General features: G+C 45.5%; 1 protein-coding gene across 2 annotated transcripts in view; it reads right to left on the reverse strand.

Moving 5' to 3' along the window:
- The window catches only part of Anks1b (ankyrin repeat and sterile alpha motif domain containing 1B), a 77,949-nt gene that overhangs the window by 8,305 nt on the left and 47,834 nt on the right, over positions 1–21,810 (reverse strand). For both annotated transcript variants that reach the window (XM_059245701.1, XM_059245700.1), the window contains exons 6-7: positions 21,259–21,345; positions 14,381–14,518 (exon numbers count right to left, since the gene is read on the reverse strand). In XM_059245701.1, the coding sequence (XP_059101684.1) occupies positions 14,381–14,518; positions 21,259–21,345 (225 nt within the window). The remainder of the gene's footprint in view (positions 1–14,380; positions 14,519–21,258; positions 21,346–21,810) is intronic.

The raw sequence follows: 21,810 nt of genomic DNA on the forward strand, positions 1-21,810 counted from the left end.
CGGGAGGAGTCTTGTAGCCTCTGCCTGGGCCTTTGGTGTAGCATTTGCGTTGGGAGTCAGTACTGTGTGAAGTCTGACCACCCTGGAGCCACTCTGCCTGGATGCTGAGTGAACCAGGGGAAGGTGCCACCTGATAAGGACCAGACCGGATCAGTCCCACCGCCTCACATTTCCCAGCCTAGCCCCTAGGTGTAGGACTTAAGGTGCCATTCGGCACACAGTACATGGAGGAACCCCAGGGCCTAGGCAGATCATAAGGTGAGCCATCCCGATGTCTGCAACCATTCAAGCTGGCCCAACTGAGACCCCAGATATTGGGGAGCAGAGAGCAGAGCCTCAGAGCCCAGCCTGACCTGTGGATTTAGAGCATCACGAGGGATAATGAAGCAGAGGTTGTTTTGTACCTCTGTCTTTTGCGGTGCTTACTACACAGTCTATAACAGAACACCATAAACAGCAAAGGAAGGCTGGCTGAGCCTTCCCCGGCTCAGGCAGTGTGTGAAGTGGAGCCCCCAGTCTCTGAGCTGTGGTGGACAGCGCTCGGCATGGGAGCCCCATCCTGGATTCATCCCACCCTAGCCCTGGCTACCAGGAAGTTGAGGTCTGGGGGCCAGCCCTGTCAAAATGTCACAGTTACTCCTTCACACAGGCTTCGAACCTTTGAAGTCAGCATGGCCTGGTTCTCATCTTGTGTTATTGCTACCTGTGGACATATACTGGAATTCACTTAGGTTTATATCTGTGACTTCCCAACTCAAATGCTGCCTAGTTGCGACCTAGGCTCGCCCTGCATCTTGTGGCTTATGAGAGGACAGTTAGTCACCTGGGGCTCAGTGGTGGAATGCTTATCTAGCACATTGAAGGCTGTGGGTCCCATCTCCAGTTTACCTGTCTACCATAAATCTCTAGAGACACATGGCAAGAGGCTTTGCTTGTTTTCTCCCTTACGCAGACCAGTGAAAGTTGGTAACAAGCATGTGCATTGCCAATTTGGTGTGATTGTGGGGGTGATGATTAGAAACAGCTTACTGTGACCTTCACTTTTCTTGTCTTACGTAGCCACCTGCCTTACTGGATCCTACTGAGGCTCACTAACAACAGTACTGAACCCAATGACAATATAGACGCACATTTATTATTTACCGTGTGCCATGTACCATGCAAAGTGCTCTACATGGATTATATCACTTAGGATAAAGGCAGAGAGGCCCAATTCAGTGGGGGTAAAAATGGGAGTACATATAAAAAAAAAATCACACCTTCCTCCCCATTTCCTCTTCCCTAAGGATCTCTAGTGGATGAGGAACTTAAGGGGCGATCATATCTCAAGGATGGCATCTAATGGTACCGCATAGATGCAAACTTGTTTCCCCTTTGCAGAGTGGGGATGTGGAGGTCTCGGGCATTTGCGGTGGGCTCCTCCAGGCAGCCAGGACTACAGTTTAGCACCATCAAGACATTTACTGAGCTTGTTGTGGTCATGCCCCTGCTCCCGGGCCTGTGTCTAATCAATAGTGTCCATGAAACGCTCATCCAAAGGTCCCACCAAGCTTCTCCTCAAACAAAGGAGGACTACAGAGAGACCAAGAGGTGCACCCCATTATCCTGCATCCTAATCCTGAGGCTAACCTGACACATTCTTCCGTTTGATTGTAGAAAAACTGTATCATAGACTGTAAGCAATCTGTCCCCCTAGGAAAAGTCCTGGTCCCCAGGGTATGGAACACGTTAGTAGTGCTCTCTAGGAATTCTCCACTTAGCTTGAAAAATCTGTTAGGCTCAAGGATTCAATGACAATGTGTCTTAGAGCACTCATTACAATGTATAAAAAATTCATGAACAGCTCATATAGCATACAAGTGCCATGAAGTGGAATTCTGGATAGCCATTTAAGAGGAAAACCGATGCTGGATGGTGGTGGTGCACACCTTTAATCCCAGCACTCGGGAAGCAGAGGCAGTCAAATCTCTGTTAGTTCGAGGTAGGTCTAGTCTACAGAGTGAGTTCTAGGACAGCCACGGCTACATAGCAAAACCCTGTCTGGAAAAAAAAAAAAAAAGATGAAAACCAACTCACTGAAAAGAACTGGCTAAAAGGCTATGCAAAGGCTGGTGCCTACCTGTAATCCTGAGTGCTCAGGAAGCAAAGGCATGAAGATCTCAAGTTCTAGGACAGCCTGGGCTAAACAGTGGGGTTCTTTCTTTAAAAATATGTAGAAATATAAGCATAGGAAACTAGTATATCTTGAAACATTAACATTAGCTATCATGGCTGTTAAGCTTGTGGATCTCTCTCTCTCTCTCTCTCTCTCTCTCTCTCTCTCTCTCTCTCTCTCTCTCTCTCTCTCTCTCTCTCCCTTGTCCTTTTCCCTTCCTCTTCTCCATCTACAAATGCTGAGGATCAAACTTATGGCCTTGCACCTGCTAGACAAGAGTTCTATCTCTGAGCTACACCCCCACTGTGGATGACTTTTCTTAAGCTTCCTTTTGTGTTTTGAACTTCATTTAAATGAAGATGAATCATTTTTTCAATTGTAACATTTTTCTATTTTGATGCCCACACTCATCCTATTCACTCCTCATGTTTTCCCTCGGGGTTCTTCTATGCTTCTTCTTCCCTTCTTGGCTGGGAGGACCGGGAACGATTTCCCAGCACGATCCAGGATGTGTGTACAGGTGCTAGTCTGGCCCCTCTCCATGGACCAGCAGGCCGGCCATCTATTTGGTCATGAATCTTGTTTAGATGCTTCAGTTTTCACATTGGATTTCAATTCTAACATCTGCTCAGTTGAATCTTAAAATAGCTGGTACTTCCTTTAATCAGAAATCTCCAAGACTCTTCTCCAAAGACAAAAGAAAGAGTCAACCATCTGTAGTCAAGTCCCACTGTGAAAATGTCACTCTGGGGATTCTCACCTGTGGACACTCTGTCAGTCCACGCTCACAGTTGTGGAGGGCTGGAGCTTAGCATCAAGTCTGATCATCTATGAGCTTGGACTGAACTGCATTTCCTCCATGTCAGTGGGGCCTCCTTCACCTCATCTAAATCCTCTCAGCAGCTGCCACAGGACTGTGTGTGTCCCAGGGACCTGGCTCTGGACCAGCAGTTCTCAATCTGTGGGTCTGACCCCTTTGGGGTTGAGGATCGACCTTTCCATAGGATCGCCTATCAGATCTTTTGCATATCAGATATTTACATTACAATTCATAACAGTAGCAAAATTACAGTTATGAAGTAGCAACAAAAACAATCTTATGGATGGGGGTCACCACAACATGAGGAGCTGTATTAAAGGGTCGCAGCATTAGGAAGTTTGAGAACCACTACTCTGGACTGTCTTTGGACTATGTAACCCTCACAATGTCTTACACAGGATAAATGGCCACCTCCCTTTCACATATGAGGCACTCAGGATTGGTGACACTGATAAAATTGGCCAGGTTGACACAGCTACCGAGTGGCAGGGTCAAGTTCAAATCAAGTATGACTTTAGACCAGCCAGGGTTTTGTGTAACTTGGATGTCCTGCTTAATTTTTTCCATGCGTGTCCTGACTCCCACACTTATTGCCCCCCTAAGATACCACATTGTGGAGACTCATCGTATAGATGCTAGTGGACGCTGGGTACTAGGGGGAAGGTACGTCATGGGGACCATGGGGACATCCTTTCTGACTGGAGTCTCACTGAGCATTTGTTTTCTGTGAGGAAGGAGTATACTTTCCTTTCAGAGAAAGCACCTCCTTCACCTTGACCTCCAGAAATTCAGAGGCCAGTTTGTGGCCGCAGAGCTCTGTGCTGTCAATCGGTACTAGAACTGTGCTATTCTAGAACTTTGGTGTGCATTCTAGCCTGTATTTTGTGTGTCCCCCCTCCCATACATTCAGGCCTAATGTATCTATTGATGGGCGCTGTGTTGAATCTTGGATAGCATGAAGCATAGCAGCGTGGCCATACACTTACTTAAGCATTTGCCACAGGGGTCACTTTGCTTAGCCTGTCCCTGACAACATGCTGATACGGAATGGCAGAGACAGCATCCACGCCGTCAGGTAAGTATGACATGGAGGGAAGTGAGCTGAGATGGGAAGGGTCCCTAGTTAGGTGGGGAAGCCACCCTTTAGCTGCAGACCCTTCTGACCTGTCTGGCTACACTTCCTACTAGTACTAGAAAAACAGTGGCCACATTTTCATAACTGGGATCATGGAACAATGTGTCGGTTCCATAGCACTGGAAGCTACAGCCCTAGATCTGGCTATTTCTTAACAAGAGCACTTCCTGAGATCATCACAGGCTCCCTGCAACCAGGAAGAGGTTCCCAGATGACACTCAAGGATAAGGACTGTGCCTGCGCCTGGGAGGCAAGGGCAGAGAAACCCAAGTGTCAGGACTACCCTCAGGCCCACTGTATCCGTGTGCTCCAGTGACAGAGACCATGAGCAGAGCCGTTGGATTTTCTGCATGGGCTAAATACAGCAGGGACGACCTCCTTATCACATTCACTGAAGGGGCAGACTAAGAAGTGGCTGTGAAGGGCTGGAGAGTTGGCTCAGTGGTTAAGAGCACCTGCTGTGGCAAAGGACCCAGGTTTGGTTCCCAGTACTTATATGGAGGCCCACCACCTCCTCAGGCACCAGGCACATGTGTGGTGCACACACCTTTGTGTAGGTAAAACACTCATATGCATAAAATAATAAAAATAAATCTTAAGAAGAAGAAGGAGAAGAAGAAGAGGAAGAAGAAGAAGAAGAAGAAGAAGAAGAGGAAGAAGAGGAAGAAGAAGAGGAAGAAAAGGAAGAAGAAGAAGAAGAAGAAGAAGAAGAAGAAGAAGAAGAAGAAGAAGAAGAAGAAGAAGAAGAAGAAGAAGAAGAAGAGGGTGTGATCCAAGTGGTCTTTTGGTCTCCTTCCATCCTGGGAGCTCTAAGATTCTCAGGTGAGAAGCTGCCATCCATCTTCTACCCAGTCAGTTACTGATATAGTCAACAAGTAAAAAGTAACAGGTATCTGCATCCAGAGGGACATGTACAGTTGAAGCCGTGCTAACCAGGAACACACATCATTCAAAGGCCTAATGGTGGAATGCAACCATCCTCCAGTTAGTGTTTCAAGGGGCAATGACCAAGGGCTGATGTCATCTTAGAAAATATTATTTCAGCTGGGCCTGGAGGTGCAGGCCTGCAGTCCTAGTCAATCAAGAGGCTGAGGCAGGAGGACTGCAAGTTTAAGGGTTGCCTGGGCTACAGAGTGAATTCAAGGCCAGTGTAGGCAACCCGTGTGGCCCTGTTTCGAAGTAACAAGTAAAAAGAGTGCTGGGCTGCAGCTCATGATGGAGACCTTGCCTAGCATGTCTGAGTCCCTAAGATCAATTCCTGACACCATAAGAAACCCTTCAGTTCAACAATCACCTCCTCAAAACTATTCCAAAATGGCTGAACATTTAACCCAGTAATGCACTCTTTTCTTGTCTGCATCTGTGCTTGATGAGTTACTGCTCATCTTTGTAGACACCTTCCAAGCATGAGCTCCTCCAGGCTCTCTCTGAGTCTCCTTGCCTTTCCTCTCATGCTACGTTAGAGTCTCTTTCTGGTAGATCCTCAGCCCTTGGGCATAATTCTGCCACTGTATGGCATTTGTCATGATTTTCCCTTTGTAACTCTGGTTCCCTAGTTGATGGGGTGCCTTGAGGGGTTCCAGTCTCCTTCAGCTTCACAAGTCTAAGGGGGCTTAGTATATGGTGGGTACCCAGCAAGTGTTGGATCGAGTGAAGGAAGCTGCAGGAGGTCCCTAAGATGAGGGAACTTGCATCTTAGGATCAAGATGAGTCCACTGCGGGTGGCTGGGGCCAGTCCCTTCATTTTATCTTTCCTCCCAAAGAAAGACCTGCTGAACAAAGTTGAACAAATGCCAGCAACACAATGGCCTTGGGATGGAGGAAAGTGTCTTCAGCCTGGGTTGTCACTATGGCCTCAGACAGAAGCCACAGTTTTCCCTGTCTCTATTTTGCTTGAAGTCTTGCGTTTTAAGAGCTAGGATAAGCTTCATCTACAACTTGCTTCACCCACGTCCAGAGGCAAAAATAACTGAGAATATTCTGGGCATATTTACAGATTCCATTGACATCTCTTTAGTTTTGCCTATAGGTAATTTTCCCAAGTACCACCAACGAACTGCCTAGTTAATAGAAATACATATTATTGCCTAATCATGACCTTCAGCATTTAGAAAGAAACAGGAGACCTTACCAAGAGGCTTCTCTGGACCAGGACTGACATATTAACTGGCCACCATTCAGAGCCCTTCTTTGGAGTTAATTTATGCTAACTGAAAGAGAAAGGAAATTACTTTTCTACCTTAATTATAATAGGAGTATATGATGACAATGTTGGAGATACAGAGCATATGGACGAAAATTAACCTGACCTGTAAAATTCCACTGTTGGGATATAGCTACTGCTATACTCTGTTGTGTTTTCTTTTTATATTTGTATATACCCTCACATACTTTATAAACTATATGAATATTTATATATGTGAATTTAAATACCAAATCAGGATAATATTTTATGTGCATTTTTATAAGTTGCTTTTCATGTAATGCTATATCATGAACAGATTTTGCATGCCATCATACAGTTTTCAAAGACAATGCTTTGGCAGGTGGCAGAGCATCCCACTGTCTCTATTAAGGTTTAGTGTCATGCCTCACCCCAAGCATAGAAGGCATGGCATGCTCGCCCAGTCATGACTTGCTTCCTGGTAACAGTCCAGGTTTTCCCGGAGGTCTCACACAGTGGCATGGGGTCAACTGAGCTCATGAATTCACCTTCTAAGGTTTCTAGCCAGTATGGTCTCTTACATCCACCCTAGGGGGACAGGACTATTAGGATAAAGGAAGACTCTTGAGTTCCTTGGCAAGGAAATGGGAGAGAGGGTCAGATCTCATCCTCTTCCTCTTCTTCAACAGCTGAAGCACTTAGTGGAAACTATAGCAGATTCTTTACTGGCTCATGAAGCCTTGGAAATGGGGCTCTCACCAAATTCAAGACCTCTTTAAAGGCCTTGCTGTTGAAAATACTTCTCAAACGGATGTGCCCCTTTTCTTGTCTTAGTAAACGCGGTTCAGCCATCCCTCTGGATGTGGACTGAACTGAGGACGCTCGAGTGTCTTATATATAACGAGGCAGCATTTGCACCTCACCTGTGAACACCCTCCTATATGCTCTATGCCATAGATGAGTTGAAATACCGAGCAAATGTACATTCTGTCCAAATACCTCACTATGTGATAGCGGTTCGGGGATACTGACAAGAAACATCAGTCGCTATATGTTGAGTCCATAGTCAATTCTTTTCAGAGCATTTCTGATCTGTGGCTGGTGAAACCCATGGATACAGAGCTTGTGGAGGGGAAGGCTGACTGCACACATAGATGACTTTTTTTTCTTTGCTCATTGCACATGCCTGCCTGATGCCTCAGGCTCATCTTTCTGAAGTGAATTAATGAGTTGTCATGCCTCCAAACCTACCACATGTTCTCACAAAGTAAATGTCCAGCTTCCAGCCAAGTACCCCTCCTCTGGGAGACCCCGTCCTGCTGTAAACTAGGTATGTGGTGCCTCACTGAATGTGATGCCTTACAGTGACCACAGGAGGTGGGTACTGTTGTTATCTCTTGTGTTATAGACAAGGGAGCCAAGGACCAATGGTATTCTTGCTCAAACAATGAAGCTAAGAACCAACCTGGGACTCAAAGCTGGGCTGACTGCAAAGACCACACCCCTAAATGGTGACCATTATGGTAGTTATTTTGGAGGGCTATCTAAATACAATTAGCTGTCTGTATTGGTGATTCTGTATGTGTAGGAAAAACTGCATCTTAATGGGATAGGTATGAATTCTTTTCTTGTGTCTGTTTTTCCAAACAATACACTATGGGAAGCATTTACATAGCGTTGACATTGTATGATGATATAAAGTATGCATGATATTGTGTACATAAATGACATATGCAAATATTGTATCATTTTATAGAAGAGAGTTGAGTGTCAGGGGCTCTTTCAATCCACACAGGCTTTAGAATTATCCTCCCTTGGATACGGATGAATGACTGCACATATATAAATGTAGTGAAGAAGTCTGTGAAAAAATTCAAAATGCCTACTTTCTAACTGTACAAAAATGAGGTTGATTTAATATACCATCCGTTACAAAAAGAATGAGGGGAAAGAATATTAATCTCTGTGTATCCACCCACCTTTGGCTTTATGGCCTGGTTGACTCTCAGGGAGGGATGCTGGTAGAAAGCAGCTATGAGGGAATGACCCCCAGCAGCGTTAGTCCATCTATTCTTTTTTTTGTGGGAAGCACAGGTGGGAAAGGATCACAGAGCTTGAAATGCTATTCTAAAATATTCAGTCAGGGACATTTGCTGTACATCTCAACTTTTGGCTTGGAAACAACTAGCTGGATAGGTCAGGGTCGCCTTTACATGTAGACAGCAACTCCACCCTGTCTATGTAAAGACCAGAGACAGAACTACAGTTTAATCGTAACAGCTCTCTGCATGTTCAGGTTTTCATCTATTGCCTTTTATTTTCATAGTGTCAGAGTCAAATAGATTGAGGCCACCTTCAGCTGGAGAAAATGAGAAGCAGAATGATAATAACCACCTGCATCACAAATAATGTTAATTCAGTTGTCAATGGTCAACTAATAACAATATCAGAATTTCTTTGAAAATTTCCTACTTTGTAGAGGCAATGGAAGCTTTGCTTTGGGAATCTCAGACTCCACTGAGACCATCCCATAGTTTAGTGACGGGCTTAGGAAACTAAATTTCATCAAATGGATGAGAAAATCAGGAAGTAAACAGCGCACCAAGAGTCACACGCTGACATAGGTCCTACTCGTCTGTGTTGACAGTGGAGGAGATCAGAGCGGAATTCGGCTTAAACCTCCCCAGTGTCCGGTCTCACAACACAACCTTTTCTACACACCCCAAAGCACCCTTTCCTGGTCACAGTATGCTTGACTCCCATGCGTTAGCTCCCTGTACTTCAGTTTGCTTGGTATCCACTGATGGTGGGGCAGTATCGCATGCTACCACAGAGTCAGCTGACCATGTGTTCCGCATACTGTCATTTCCATCCCTCTAGTTTAGGTCCTTTCAGGGCCCACATTCAGCCACAGAATCTCGGGGAAGAGGGAGCTCCACCTGCCACGTGTGTTGACTTCCAGCACCATGGCTTCAACATTCCCTACGTGTTCCCAAGCCAATCTCAGCTCCACCACATTCTGCACACAGAGGACAGAACTGCAGAACTGCAAGTAAGAGAGGAATGAACATGTCCAAATATAGCAGAGCCTGCAAATGTGCTCTTCATAGAGAACTAAGAATTAACAAGGGTCTAGCGCAGTGGTTCCCAACCGTCCTAACACTGCCGCTCCTTAATACAGCGCTTCATGCCGTGGCGACCTCCTAACCGAAGAATTATTTTCGTTGCAACTTCATAGCTATAATTTTGCTATTGTTATGAGTATCTGATATGCAACCCCTGTGAAAGGATCGTTCGACTCCCAAAGGAGCTGCAACTCACAGAGTCACTGGTCTATGGGAAAAGGTAAAGCTTTTAATGCTGTTTAGAAAAAGGGGCGGGGAGGGTTGAATATACAGCTCAGTGGCAGAGGGCCTACTCAGCATGCACAAGGATCCGAGTTCAATGCCTAGTCTGGCAAAAAGAGAAGTGTTTTAATGTTTAAAACTACTGAATGAAGTCCTTCCCATATTTTTTAAAGAGCATCCAATAAAGAATTCATCAATGTATTTCTTTTGTGTTGTTGTTGTTGTTTTTTGTTTTTGTTTTTGTTTTTTGTTTTTTTTTTGTTTTTTTCCAGACAGGGTTTCTCTGTGTAGCTTTGCGCCTTTCCTGGAACTCACTTGGTAGTCCAGGCTGGCCTCGAACTCACAGAGATCCGCCTGGCTCTGCCTCCCGAGTGCTGGGATTAAAGGCGTGCGCCACCACCGCCCGGCAACATCAATGTATTTCTAATCTACCCACATCAACTTATTACTGAGTGAACTAGAGAAGACAAGCCTCCAGATTCCCTTGGTTCTGTGAGTTCCCGACTCCTTGAAGCCGCCTTAGGAAGATGACTACAGCTTGGGAAGTTCACGGCCACAGTCTTAGAGTTCCCCATCACGCACAGGGGCTGAGCGTCAAGGTGATAAAAATATATTTGTAAGTCTCAGACTTCTTCGTCTCAAACACATCCTTCTCTTCTAACATAACCCCTCTGCTCCCGCTTCTGAGATGCCCCTGCCCAGGTGGAGTCTGGGAGACCCGATATACAGAGATGGAGAAGGGTTCCAGGCCTAGCCAGCCAATGAGAGGAACAGACACCAGATGCCGTAACAGACTCTAAACCACATCGTGGGCTTGGTGCTGCTGACCCACAGGAGCAAACTAACTCAAAACAACAGTCTGAGGTGATTAATCTTTGCTGTCCACTGGACTGAAGTTATAAACACACAAGGAGAGACATCTTCGGGTGAGTCTACGAGGGTGTTTCCAGACAGATTTCACTGAGGAGGGAGTTGTACCTCTGTGGACTGGGGTCTCGGACGATATTAAAGAGAGAAAAAGGGGGAAGGTCGCTAAACCCAGCACCTCTCTGTGCTTCCTGATGGCAGATGCAGTGGGACCAGTGTGTCTCATGTTCATGAGGCCCCCTTTTCCCTACCATGACACGCCATGAGCCAAGGTGAACCCTTCCCTCCCGAAGTTGTTTTTATCACAGCGGCAACCAAGGTAACTAATCCATAACCCCCACTCATTTTGTTTGACTCTGTTCTGTTGGTTTTTCCCCTCCCTGTCATCTGAACGTGAAAAATATTAAATGGTAAATTTAGTGTTGACATAAATAATAGAAACAGGCAGCACATTACATATCATTTGGCATAACATTCCCAACCTGCCTGCAACCAGTGCACCACAGCGTCCCCTGGGACACAGACTATGTGAGATTCACAGCCTCGCTTTCACGGGAGGGCTTTGTGCTCTCCCCGTAGGTCACGGGATTTCCACGGGAAACGGTTCTGAAACATTTCACAAACGGGAAGCTTCCTAGACATCACTGAGGCTTATGGTAGACAGCAGATAAAACCATGTGGTAGTGATGGGAACATGCTCAAGTACGCTGCCTGGAAAAGGTCTACAAGGTCAAAAAGCTGATGACCTCAAACTGAAAACAGCAACCACCACCGCCAACCAAACCCCACTTATCCATACCACCTAGAAGGTTACGTATGCACTTGAACTTTAGAAGGAATCTGTTACTTTTTTCTGTTCTCTCTGGTAACCCAGGGGACTGCCTCAAATGAATCATAAAGCCTTAAGATTGGACCAAAATATGGAATTGCCCTACATAAAGATACAAAGAACCTTTTTTTTTTTTTTTCAAGCAAAGCTGTGGTATCTCCAAGGTCCCGGTCAAGGCTGATGACCTTTGTTACTATTTTTGAAGTTAGACAAACTGTGTGCATTTTAGAAAGGATTAAAACGCCAGATTTGTGTAAAACGAAAATCCTCGGGAGCAGATACAAGAAACTCCAAGCCTGTGGGCGTCTACGTTAAGCCAAACATCTGGATGAAAGGTAAGAACTGCAACAATTGCCACACGTCCTCCAAACTTATCAAGACATGTTGATCATAAAACTAAACAGTTGTGGTTTGATTTTTTTTTTTTTTTTTCTCTCCCGATCCTTCATTTCAGCTCCACATTACGGTGTCACCATTGGGCCAAATGTCCACAGGTGCTGGTTTTAGTTTAGCTTTTGGAAGTCTTGTGAAAGGAAATCATATAGAATCTTTAATTGTATTTTTTTTCTTTGAAAGTGATGCATCTCTTGGGGAAAGCAGCCTCAGAACACAAAGTGTTGAAAACAGCTTTAGGGGCCATGAGGTCCGGTGAGCTAGTGTGCTCTTCCCGATGTTTCCACTTCAATTTTTATTTGTTCCTACTGTTCCGGTTTTCTCCGTAGCAGAGGGAAAATACTGCATGGTGACTGCTCTCTGGAAAGCCTATCTCGTGTCGTTGAGCAGAAAAGGGACAAGCTGTTGTGTATGGCTGATGTCAGCTGGCAAGGAGGAGGTGGGGAGGAGCCAGCCAGCACTGGACCTGTTCTTATGAGGGGCCCTACAGTGGTCTTCCATTTCAATCCTGGTGAAAAGCCATGGGACACAAATGCTTGTCTCCATTTTAGGCATCAGGAAGTTGGGACTCTGAAAAGGTCTAAGATCGGGGAGTGGGTCCGGGGTGTGAACCTGGCGGGGTGTGACCCTGCAGAGAAGCAAGCTGGTCCAGGGTGTGACCCTGAATCTGCCTTTTCATTCTATACCACAAGTCCAGCTCCCTTAGAGGAAGGTGTGTCATGAAAACCAAAATACTTGTGGAAAGAAATCCGACTATTTAAAGAAACAACTGAATCTCACAAGAATGGCAGGTTACACATACATTCTTGGCATCAAAAATCTGATACTGCATGTCCTGTAAATCTCAAATGGGACTGACTTTAATCAGCACTTCAAGTCTGTGCAAACAATTGAATTTAGAGAGACTTAAGGCAGCCCTGGAGACTTTGCTTTGCAGTCCTGACTGTTTCCACACACGCCACTCTTTGTATTATTCTCCTCATCTCTCCTGAAACAGAAGGGTGCATTTTAAAAGCTCATATGTATCCTTTCTCAGTCTTCGATCATCAAAACCTAAAGGACTGAGCAGTGCACAGCAAGATATAAAGGCTATAAGTGTGAGCCTGGCTGACAGTTCTTAGCATGGTGCAAATTTGGGACATGGCTGGACTTGGTCTGTGGAGTTTGTTAGAACTGGAAGAAATGGCTTAGAATATTCTTGCGTCCACCACACTGAACCATGGACTGGAAACGCCAAAATATGTTACACTGATTTTTGTTCAGTTCTCCAAACCTGTCTATTTAAAATCCAGTGAGCAGGGTAGAAAAATCAAACTAGAGTGGCGTTTCAAATTCTTCTGATTGTAAAGTATTTCGGGGCTCACGGTCACATCTGTTCTGTCTGCCTCAACTGCAGAACGGCCCGGGTTCCCTATCTCAGAGCTATACTCAGGCAACTTGAGGGTGTGCGTATCCTAAAGGAACATGTACTGTGAAGTCGTCTTCGTTTTCTAAGTCTGTAATAACTAAATTAGTTTACAAGCCCAATGACAAGTATGGATAGACACTGTGTGACACCCCAGGAAGTCACTTTAGGATTTACTCTGAAGGGAACACATGGGCCAAACCTTGAGGCTCCCAACTGTTATTTGTGTAGTATCTAATCTGACTACTAGTCAATTAAAAAAAAACCCTGACTATTACAGAGGTAAACATATTTATCATGCCTAATCCTTAGGAACGGCCACCAGAGCAACCTATAGAGAAAATGAAGGCGCAGGAAGCTGGGAGATCTTACTGTACTTTTAGTACCAGAAGATGAAAGGGATTTCTCTAATCTGAAAAGTGAAGTTGATGAGTATCAACAGCTGCGGTAGAAGAAAAGTATAGAGTTCTAAGTTGAATGAGAGACTGAAAATGTGGGAAACTCACGAAAGCTAAGCCTGCTCAAATATTTATTTGGCTTCTTGGGTTGAATATCAATCACCTAAAAAAAAAAAATCTCACTTGGAGATCTAATCTCTAGCGCCCCGGGGTGTGATGGGATTGGAAGGTGGGGCTTTGTGGGAGACGGCTGAGTTAAAACAGGTTATTGGTATGGGCTCTAGTCCCATCTGACTGGCGTCCTCGGGAGAGGAGAAAATTTGGATGCAGGCATCTCTGTGGAAGGAAGACCACGGAAGGACCTCACGAGAAGGTTGACTGTTTACACGCGGGAGGGAGAGAGGACTCAGAGGAAATCATGCTTATTGTCACCTCAGTCCTGGACTTCTGGCCTCCAGAAATATGGGGAATAAATTCCTGTTGGTTACACTCTGTAGTCTGTGGTGTTTTTTGTCATGGCAGCATGAGCAAACTGGTATCTATCTATCTATCTATCTATCTATCTATCTATCTATCTATCTATCATCTATCTATCTATCTATCTATCTATCATCTATCTATCATCTGTCTGTCTGTCTGTCTGTCTATCTATCTATCATCTATCTATCTATCTATCTATCTATCTATCTATCTATCTATCATCTGTCTATCTATCTATCTATCATCTGTCTCTCATCTATCTATCTATTATCTATCTATCTTTCTATCATCTGTCTATCATCTATCTATCATCTGTCTATCCCCATATAGACTCACATACATATGGGTATATATTTGGGTCTATATCCCAAGAGGGCGCAGACTCACCACATCGAAGGCAGTGAACACGTGACAGTAGTGGTGGTTGGACTTCAAATCTTTTGTGATATAAGCAAATGTTGAGAGGTCTTCTGGGTCCTGGGCAGCGCAGGAGATGTTACGAATTTCATGTTCAGCGATGATGTTCTAGGAGAAATGACACCAGTGGTCATCGTTTTCCTTTGAGAATCAACACATTGTAGACTCAGGGCAGGCCATTGGGAACCGGCTGCTTTCCTTTCTCCCTCCAGTGTTCTAGACCAGCCATATTCAAAGTGACTCGGTGTGCTCGCCCATGGACAAATGTACACCAGGTTTGGAAGGACTGTTTTCATTTAATAATAATAAGCCGCCTAAAATCGTCATATCCTGGATCAGCTCTCGCCAGATCTGCTGTGAACCAAAGCAGTCTGGGTGACAGACAGACAATTAGAAAACAAGATGAAACAGTAATTACTGAGCGTCTCACCATTTCCATTTCCCACATCCTGCAGTAGATATGCCGTCTTGCCTATTGCTAATCCTGTCTGGGAGCAGTCGTCTGTCACTGGCATGTATGAGGGGAGCTGTGACCGCAGGAGGCTGTCCAAACCCTTTGCTGTTGTGTTTGTCCTCTGCTCCTAACCGCCTCCTTTGTTCTCAGGCGCTGGGATGGAACCCAGGACCTTGCTCGCGTTTTCTGCCATACCTCTCCACTCCCAAAGCAAGGGTGCGTTCACAACGGAAGCGGGGGGGGGGGGTGGGGGAGACGATGACGACTCAGTGCTCTCTCTCTCTTCAAGGTTCTCAGGAGGCTGAGAGTGCAGGGCAAGGGGAACACTGTACTCTGATGTTCAGGCTTTAGGTGCCTTGCTGGATGCAAGGACCTATGAATAGGATAGCTCTTTCTTCACTAGACCCACTACAGAACAACGGTGTGTGTGTGTGTGTGTGTGTGTGTGTGTGTGTGTGTGTGTGTGTGTGCGCGCGTGTGACTGCCACTATCTTACAGGTGAGGAAACTGGACCTTCAGTGCCTCATGCAGGGAAGGGGTGGAGCTGGGGCTGACGTCTGGGGTTGTTTGGAGAGCTGACACTCTTTGGAGGGTCCTGTAAAACTTGCGATCACAATCCCTCCTCGCTTATGTGATAGAATTGCATTTCTCATGTTGTCTCTCTCCTAGCCCCTGAGCATAACCGGTGGGAGGAACGGTTCAGTACCAGTGTTCTGAAGCACAAATAATCAGGAGATCTTTGCTGCAAAACCTGCTAGAAACTTCTTTTGATACACAGATGTATTTAAAAAGTGCTATAATAGTACAATCATTTTTTATCTTATAATTTCTCACATGTCTTTTGCGGTTGTCATAGATATAAAACCTCCAATGCTTCAGTTACCCTAATTACTTTTTAATTGCATATCTTAAAGAACCCGTTGGCAATACAATGTTCCATGTCTACTCATCAATGCTTAAAAACACTGACAAAATGTCCTTCCCTGCCAGCACCCTCAGCGAGTACTTCATGTCCCTCACTCTACCAAGCTCTGCGGTTGGAAAGCAATTACGGAATTAACACATAAAAGAAAATTAAATTAAGACATTCTTCACTGTGGCCTTGAATGCTGACACTGTGTGCAGCTGCTCTGTCAAAAATAACTCAAATGGAAATTGGAAACGATAAACAAGTAACATTGTATTGCCAGATAGCGTCAACATAGAAAGTCCTGGTCCTCTTCCCGCACTCAGGTAGCATTTCTTTAACCAGAACACTGAATTAGGAACCCGTGGATCTTTAGAAGGAATTTTAAGGTCTGTGTCGTCTTTGAAGGTGCTGTTACCACATGTGGAAAGTCTTGGCCATCACTGGACTGCCATTGTTGGACCCCAGAAGTCTGGACTCAAGGTTGGCTTTACCTGCTGTGGTGGGTAGTGTTGTCAACTTGGGGGAAAGGTTTCTGGGCAGGTTGTGGGGGATTATCTTGATTACTGTTCACTGAGGTGGGAAGGCCTGCCTACAGTGGGCAGTAGCATTTATGGGCCCATTCCTAGCCTGAACAAAAAGGAGAGAGGTGGTTGAACATGAAATACTCGTTTCTCTCTGCTTCTTCACTGTGACCAGCTGCTTCATCTCCTGCTCCCTGTGACCTCCCTGTCACGATGGATACTACCTGGACTGTGAGCCATAAGGCATTGAAGGTCCAATTACCACTATAAGATAGTGGCAGTCTCTCTCTCTCTCTCTCTCTCTCTCTCTCTCTCTCTCTCTCTCTCTCTCTCTCTCTCTCTCTCATCAAGTTGCGATTCGTTGTGACGGTGTTGTGGTCCTGGGCAAAAGTACAAAGCAAGTAAGTTGGGTCTCCAGTGCTCTGTCCTCCTGCCTCCAAATCCTCCCTGGGATTTTCTGAAGGCTTTTCCTTCTTGTCCCCATGAGGCCAGGTGTGGCAGAGAGAATGGAGCCATTATCCAGTGAAGCTCACCCCCAGTCGCAGGATCAGCTTCAAAGTTCCTCTGAGGCATCTGTGACGCTTGTATTATACAAATGTCATCTTTCCTCACTGTTGAAAATGTCTCAGCTAGGAGGAATGCGATACCACTAAGATAGTCTACCCTCAAGAAGGTATATATTCACAGGCCTTTGTGATATATCCCTGGTAGACCCTGGTGAGGACTGGGATGTCTGAGTACTGCCTCCCTCACTACCATCCACTTTTGGGGACAGTGAGGCCAGTTGTCTATCTCTGGAATGGATCCAAGGCCAAGGACTCTGCAGCTGCAGACTTTGTGGAAACTGGATGGCCAGCTCACCCCTTGGAGAAGATTCAAAGAAGAGAGGGTCCCTTGCCCTTCAGTCACGCATCAACTGTGGCTACTCCACAGATTAAAAGGGGATGTTATCATGAGGTGCTGTTTGTAGCTCAGTGGAAGATCAGACTCTTGTACGTTGTTAGCTTTCATTTCTAAGAATGTTCGTTCTAAGGAAGGCTCATGAGACGGCCTGGGGAGGGGATCACCTCCTTTCCTTTGGCTAGGGATTGGCAGCTTCATGCCTTTCAACTTCCGCCTGACCACCTTCCATCATGTGGAGAAACAGCTACAGTTGTATGTGGCGGGTGTGTGGGGAACAGAACTGTTTGGTCCAGACACTTAATATGACAGTTTGAAGAAGGGCATGAGATTCCAAAGGGATGCAGCCTAGGAATCTACCCTCACCACACCCTTCAGTCTTTATGCTGCCACAGAGAGCGTCTCCCGACCACTTCCTCAGGCCAGACTCTTTCCCAACAAGGGACTGAAGTATTCCCTCTAGAGAAGGACCAGGATGGAGGCAGCGTTCTGAGAGGTGGTTGACTGAGGATGCCCCGTGGGGTGCTTAATGCTGAAGACTGCGGCACAGACCAATTGTGGTCTCTCGGGACTCCCAGCTGCTTATGAGAAGTGTGTGCTATGAAAAACAACGAACGCTTATTGATATGTTTGAAGTTGTCATCAAATAAAAAAAAAAAAACCCTGAACACCGAAGTGAGAAAGACTCCAATCCCATACTCTTTCTATTACAGTCACAGGGAAGGCTAGGGAGAGAGCACAGGAGGGTAAATGTGACCCAAGCCTCTGTCATTCCTGGATGTGGGAACCGGGTCACCTCTTGGAAGACCCTGCTAATCTCAAGAAAGGTCAGTCTTCAAACAGCTGGAGTCGTAGCGGCCAGGTTTCTGCGGGGACTGATACTGTGCTGCTGATCTCCGAAAGCAGATGTGATTTCCCTAAAACATCTTAGGACTAAGTCTATTCCAAGTTCCATTTCAAATTCAAGATCCCCTTTGCTTCTTCCTTCTTAAATCAGGCTTAGTGATTAGTTTCCTAAGTTGCTAGGCAATACATTTATGTGTTTATAACCAGGTGCCTGGCCCTTCCCCATGAACTCAGTTAGAGCTATTCCTTTACTGACTGAAAAAGAAATGCTTCATTGGAGGCTTCATCTTTTGCATTCTCTAATGGGGGCTAATAGGAAAGGAAGGGTAATGAACATATAATTAATTACTCATTGTACTTCAAACTAATTGGTAGAAGGTAGCTGTGGAGTAATAGAAAATGTACGAGGTTTGGCAGTGGAAAACTTCATGACAAATAGGCTGTGCCTGTGGGCAGACATTGGTCAAAGGACAGGGACCTTAAGATGTCTGTGTGGACTGGACAGCCCTGTCCACCTTACCAGCTTAAGGCCGAGGGACATATGCTGAAGACGCAAAGCATTGTGGGAACACACCGAGGTGTGTGTGCTTCAGCACAGGCTCCGTGGCCAGGAGCGCCTGAAATGATGTGGTCCCCATGCACACTTCCGCTGCACAAGTTCTTCAAGTGTCCTACCAAGACAACCCTTTCCAGTGGCGGAAATGCAAGGAACCTAGAACACAGCACTTGAGTTCACCTCTTCTCCCTTGCTGCGGATCCTTCACACCTTCTGAAGCCAGCCCCTCAGCCCCGGTCTCGCTTCTCCCAGGCTTCTCTGCAGCCTTATACTCATCTCTCTTCTGTCTTCTAGATCAATGCCCACTTCACCCTCTCACACAGACACTGTCAGACTATCCTCCCAGAGTCACCCAACCTCTTTCAACACTGCCGTGTTGGGCGAGAGCCGTGACACAGCCAACTGAAGTAAATGTCCTCTGGTTCTTTAAAGAACCAGATGTGAGTTGATAGTCATAGACAGCTTGGTACCACCAGCCCCCAGATGCACTGTGCCTTTGCTCCTGAACATCTGTCACAGACCGCAGTGCAAGGACTTGAAAGATACCCTGATCTTCTTTATTCATGGTCTTTATGTACACAGACTGTCCTTTGCATATTTTCCTGTGCTGATGCTTTCAAAGAGGTTGGCGAGCAGAGGTCTCTGCACCGTCACTGGCGACTGAGTCAGAAACATCTCAAGAGGTACAGGAGCATCCGTGACTACATCCCTCTATGTGTCTCTCTGCAAACTGCTGCAGGCCCAGCTAAGCTTCCCTCACTGTTGTGATGGTGGGGGTCTGGGCAGAGAGGATGCTACTGATGTAGCTACAGGTGGTTATGACACCACTGAATGACAGACCTGACCCTTCAGACGGCAACAACTTCCGAGAGCAAATGGCCTATGTTTGGAAATTGCCAGAATCCAATTCAGTTCAGAGAGTGTCAAACTCATCACTGCTCTTCAAGCTTTTCCAATTCAACAGGATAGAGACAGTTGCTCTAGGCTAGAGTGAGGTGTGTGTGTGTGTGTGTGTGTGTGTGTGTGTGTGTGTGTTTGTGTGTGTGTGTGTGTGTTGGTGGAGGGTCCAAGTGCCAAAGTCTTTCTTTCACATTAGATAGACCAAAAGCAATGATATCTTCAATGAACATTTCAACACTAGAATTCTCTAAACAACTTAACTCTGATTTAAGGATAAGGCAATTTTATGTACCAGAAACTAAAAAAAAAAAAAAAAAAAAAAAAAAAAAAAAAAAAAAGCCAATCAAGGGTTGTTCTGATTGGAGTCTCTGTGATTGTAATCTGACATCCTAATGGTCAATGACATACTGCACAGCTGAGTCATCATTAAAGATAAGGTACTTAGCACACTTGGGCTACTATTAGCCATCACGGTAGTGCTGTGTTATAGGCTTTCTGCCTGAGTTCTAGAGTTTTTCCCCAAACTGGGAGGCTGTTTTCCATAGCATATTTAGGGATACCTGGGCTTATCCAACTGCCAATGAAACATTTTATAGAAAAGTAATTAGGAAAATGTCTGAGGGGTTGACTCAGGTGCTTAAGTTTATAGACACAAAGGGTCATTGTCCATGCGACTTTTCCCTCATGTTGCATTCCAGTGGCTTTTGCTCCCTGTCACCACTGCTGAAGTTGACTTGTTTCTTGACTCTCAATAACGGAGTGGGTCTAAGGGCAAGATCAGAGTGAGCGATGCGGAAGACAAACACCGTTTACAAACGGTGATCACCTCATCTCTTCCTTCTGTCCTTTATCAGTTGAAAGGGTGGAGGAGTAAAGCACATGGACCTTCAGGGTTTTGTGAGAAGCCAGTCAGCTTTTACGACAGTGACAGTGACCACACCTAAGCTTTCGAGGTTAGCACCAGGATTCTTTGGTCTTGGCTCTGATGGGAACGCTAAGATGCTTTTCAAGTGAAACACAATCCAGCTGGCCACACTTGGCCTCAGAGCTGCCAAGAGTTCCCACCGTGAGAACAAAGACACAGCATGTCCTCAGCTGCTTTCCTGATTGTGTCTCTTAAGAAAACAAACAGTAGCAACTCCCTTCACCCAGGAGCGTGGAATTAAAGGTAGTTATAGAATACAAAATGTCAGTATGAGCTCCTTACACCAGGTATTCGTGACCTGTACCAAAAGAGGGGATAATCACTTCTTGGCCTTTTGGCTAAGATCAAGTATAGTTTCCAAAGGCGAGAACACACACACATATATATTTAGAACCAAACAAAGACCAGTGTCTTCACTCTTCGCTTACTGACGTTCTTATGACGAAGGAATGACACCATGCCTTTAATAGGTTATTCTGTTGTTGTTTTACTGTTCTCCAGATCTGAAGGGACATGACTGCTAAGTGGCCCCAGTCTACTAGCGGGAACACTGTGAAGCGTAAGGGCAAAAATCTGCAAAGCAATCCTAGAACAGGACCCCAAATGAATCACGCCTTTCTGTGTGTGCCAGTGGGTACACATGTGTGCATTTACAGCTGTAGGTGTAAGCAGGATGTGGGAAGGCGAGGAGGGGGAGGAGTGATGAAAAGGGGTGTGTGTATGTGTGTGTGTGTGTGTGTGTGTGTGTGTGTGTGTGTGTGTGTATGAGGATTCTAGATCCCGTACTCAGGACTGCGTCTGGCATCTGAACCAAAGAGAGGTTATTAGGAACCTACCTTATTTGTTGCATCAATAAATTTGACTCCTTTATACGAGACTGAAAGAATAATAGTAGGGACCTTCTTCATTTGCTCTGTAGACTTCTGAAATTAAAATTAGAATGCTGTTAGGGCAGTGCGTGTTGCATAGCAACAGAAGCACATCTTTTTTTTTTTTTTCCTCTTGAAAGATAAAAATGAACTGAAGCTAAAAACCACACACACACACACACACACACACACACACACACACACACACCAAACACAATCAGATTTCAATGGCTGCCTCATCTCTTGTCAATAGCCATGCTTCGGGCTTGTAAAGTGTCTGTTGGTCCTGCTGCTTCTTAGGGGTTCCAGGGTGTCCTCTCCCCTCACGCCAGCAGGAGGGCAGTGAACTCTGTGTCTGTCTCCTTGAGAAGAATTAAACCACATCACATTTAACTCCAAAGGTGCATTCAGCAGCAACAAAATGCATGCCATCGCTGTCCTTTCCTCATATGGACTTAAAACAGGGATTTAAAGTACATCCCAGCAAACTGTCCTTGGTCCTGGCCAAATCCCAGAAGC

This window comes from Peromyscus eremicus, chromosome 18 (genome assembly GCF_949786415.1).
Source record: "Peromyscus eremicus chromosome 18, PerEre_H2_v1, whole genome shotgun sequence".
Classification (NCBI taxonomy): Eukaryota; Metazoa; Chordata; class Mammalia; order Rodentia; family Cricetidae; genus Peromyscus; species Peromyscus eremicus.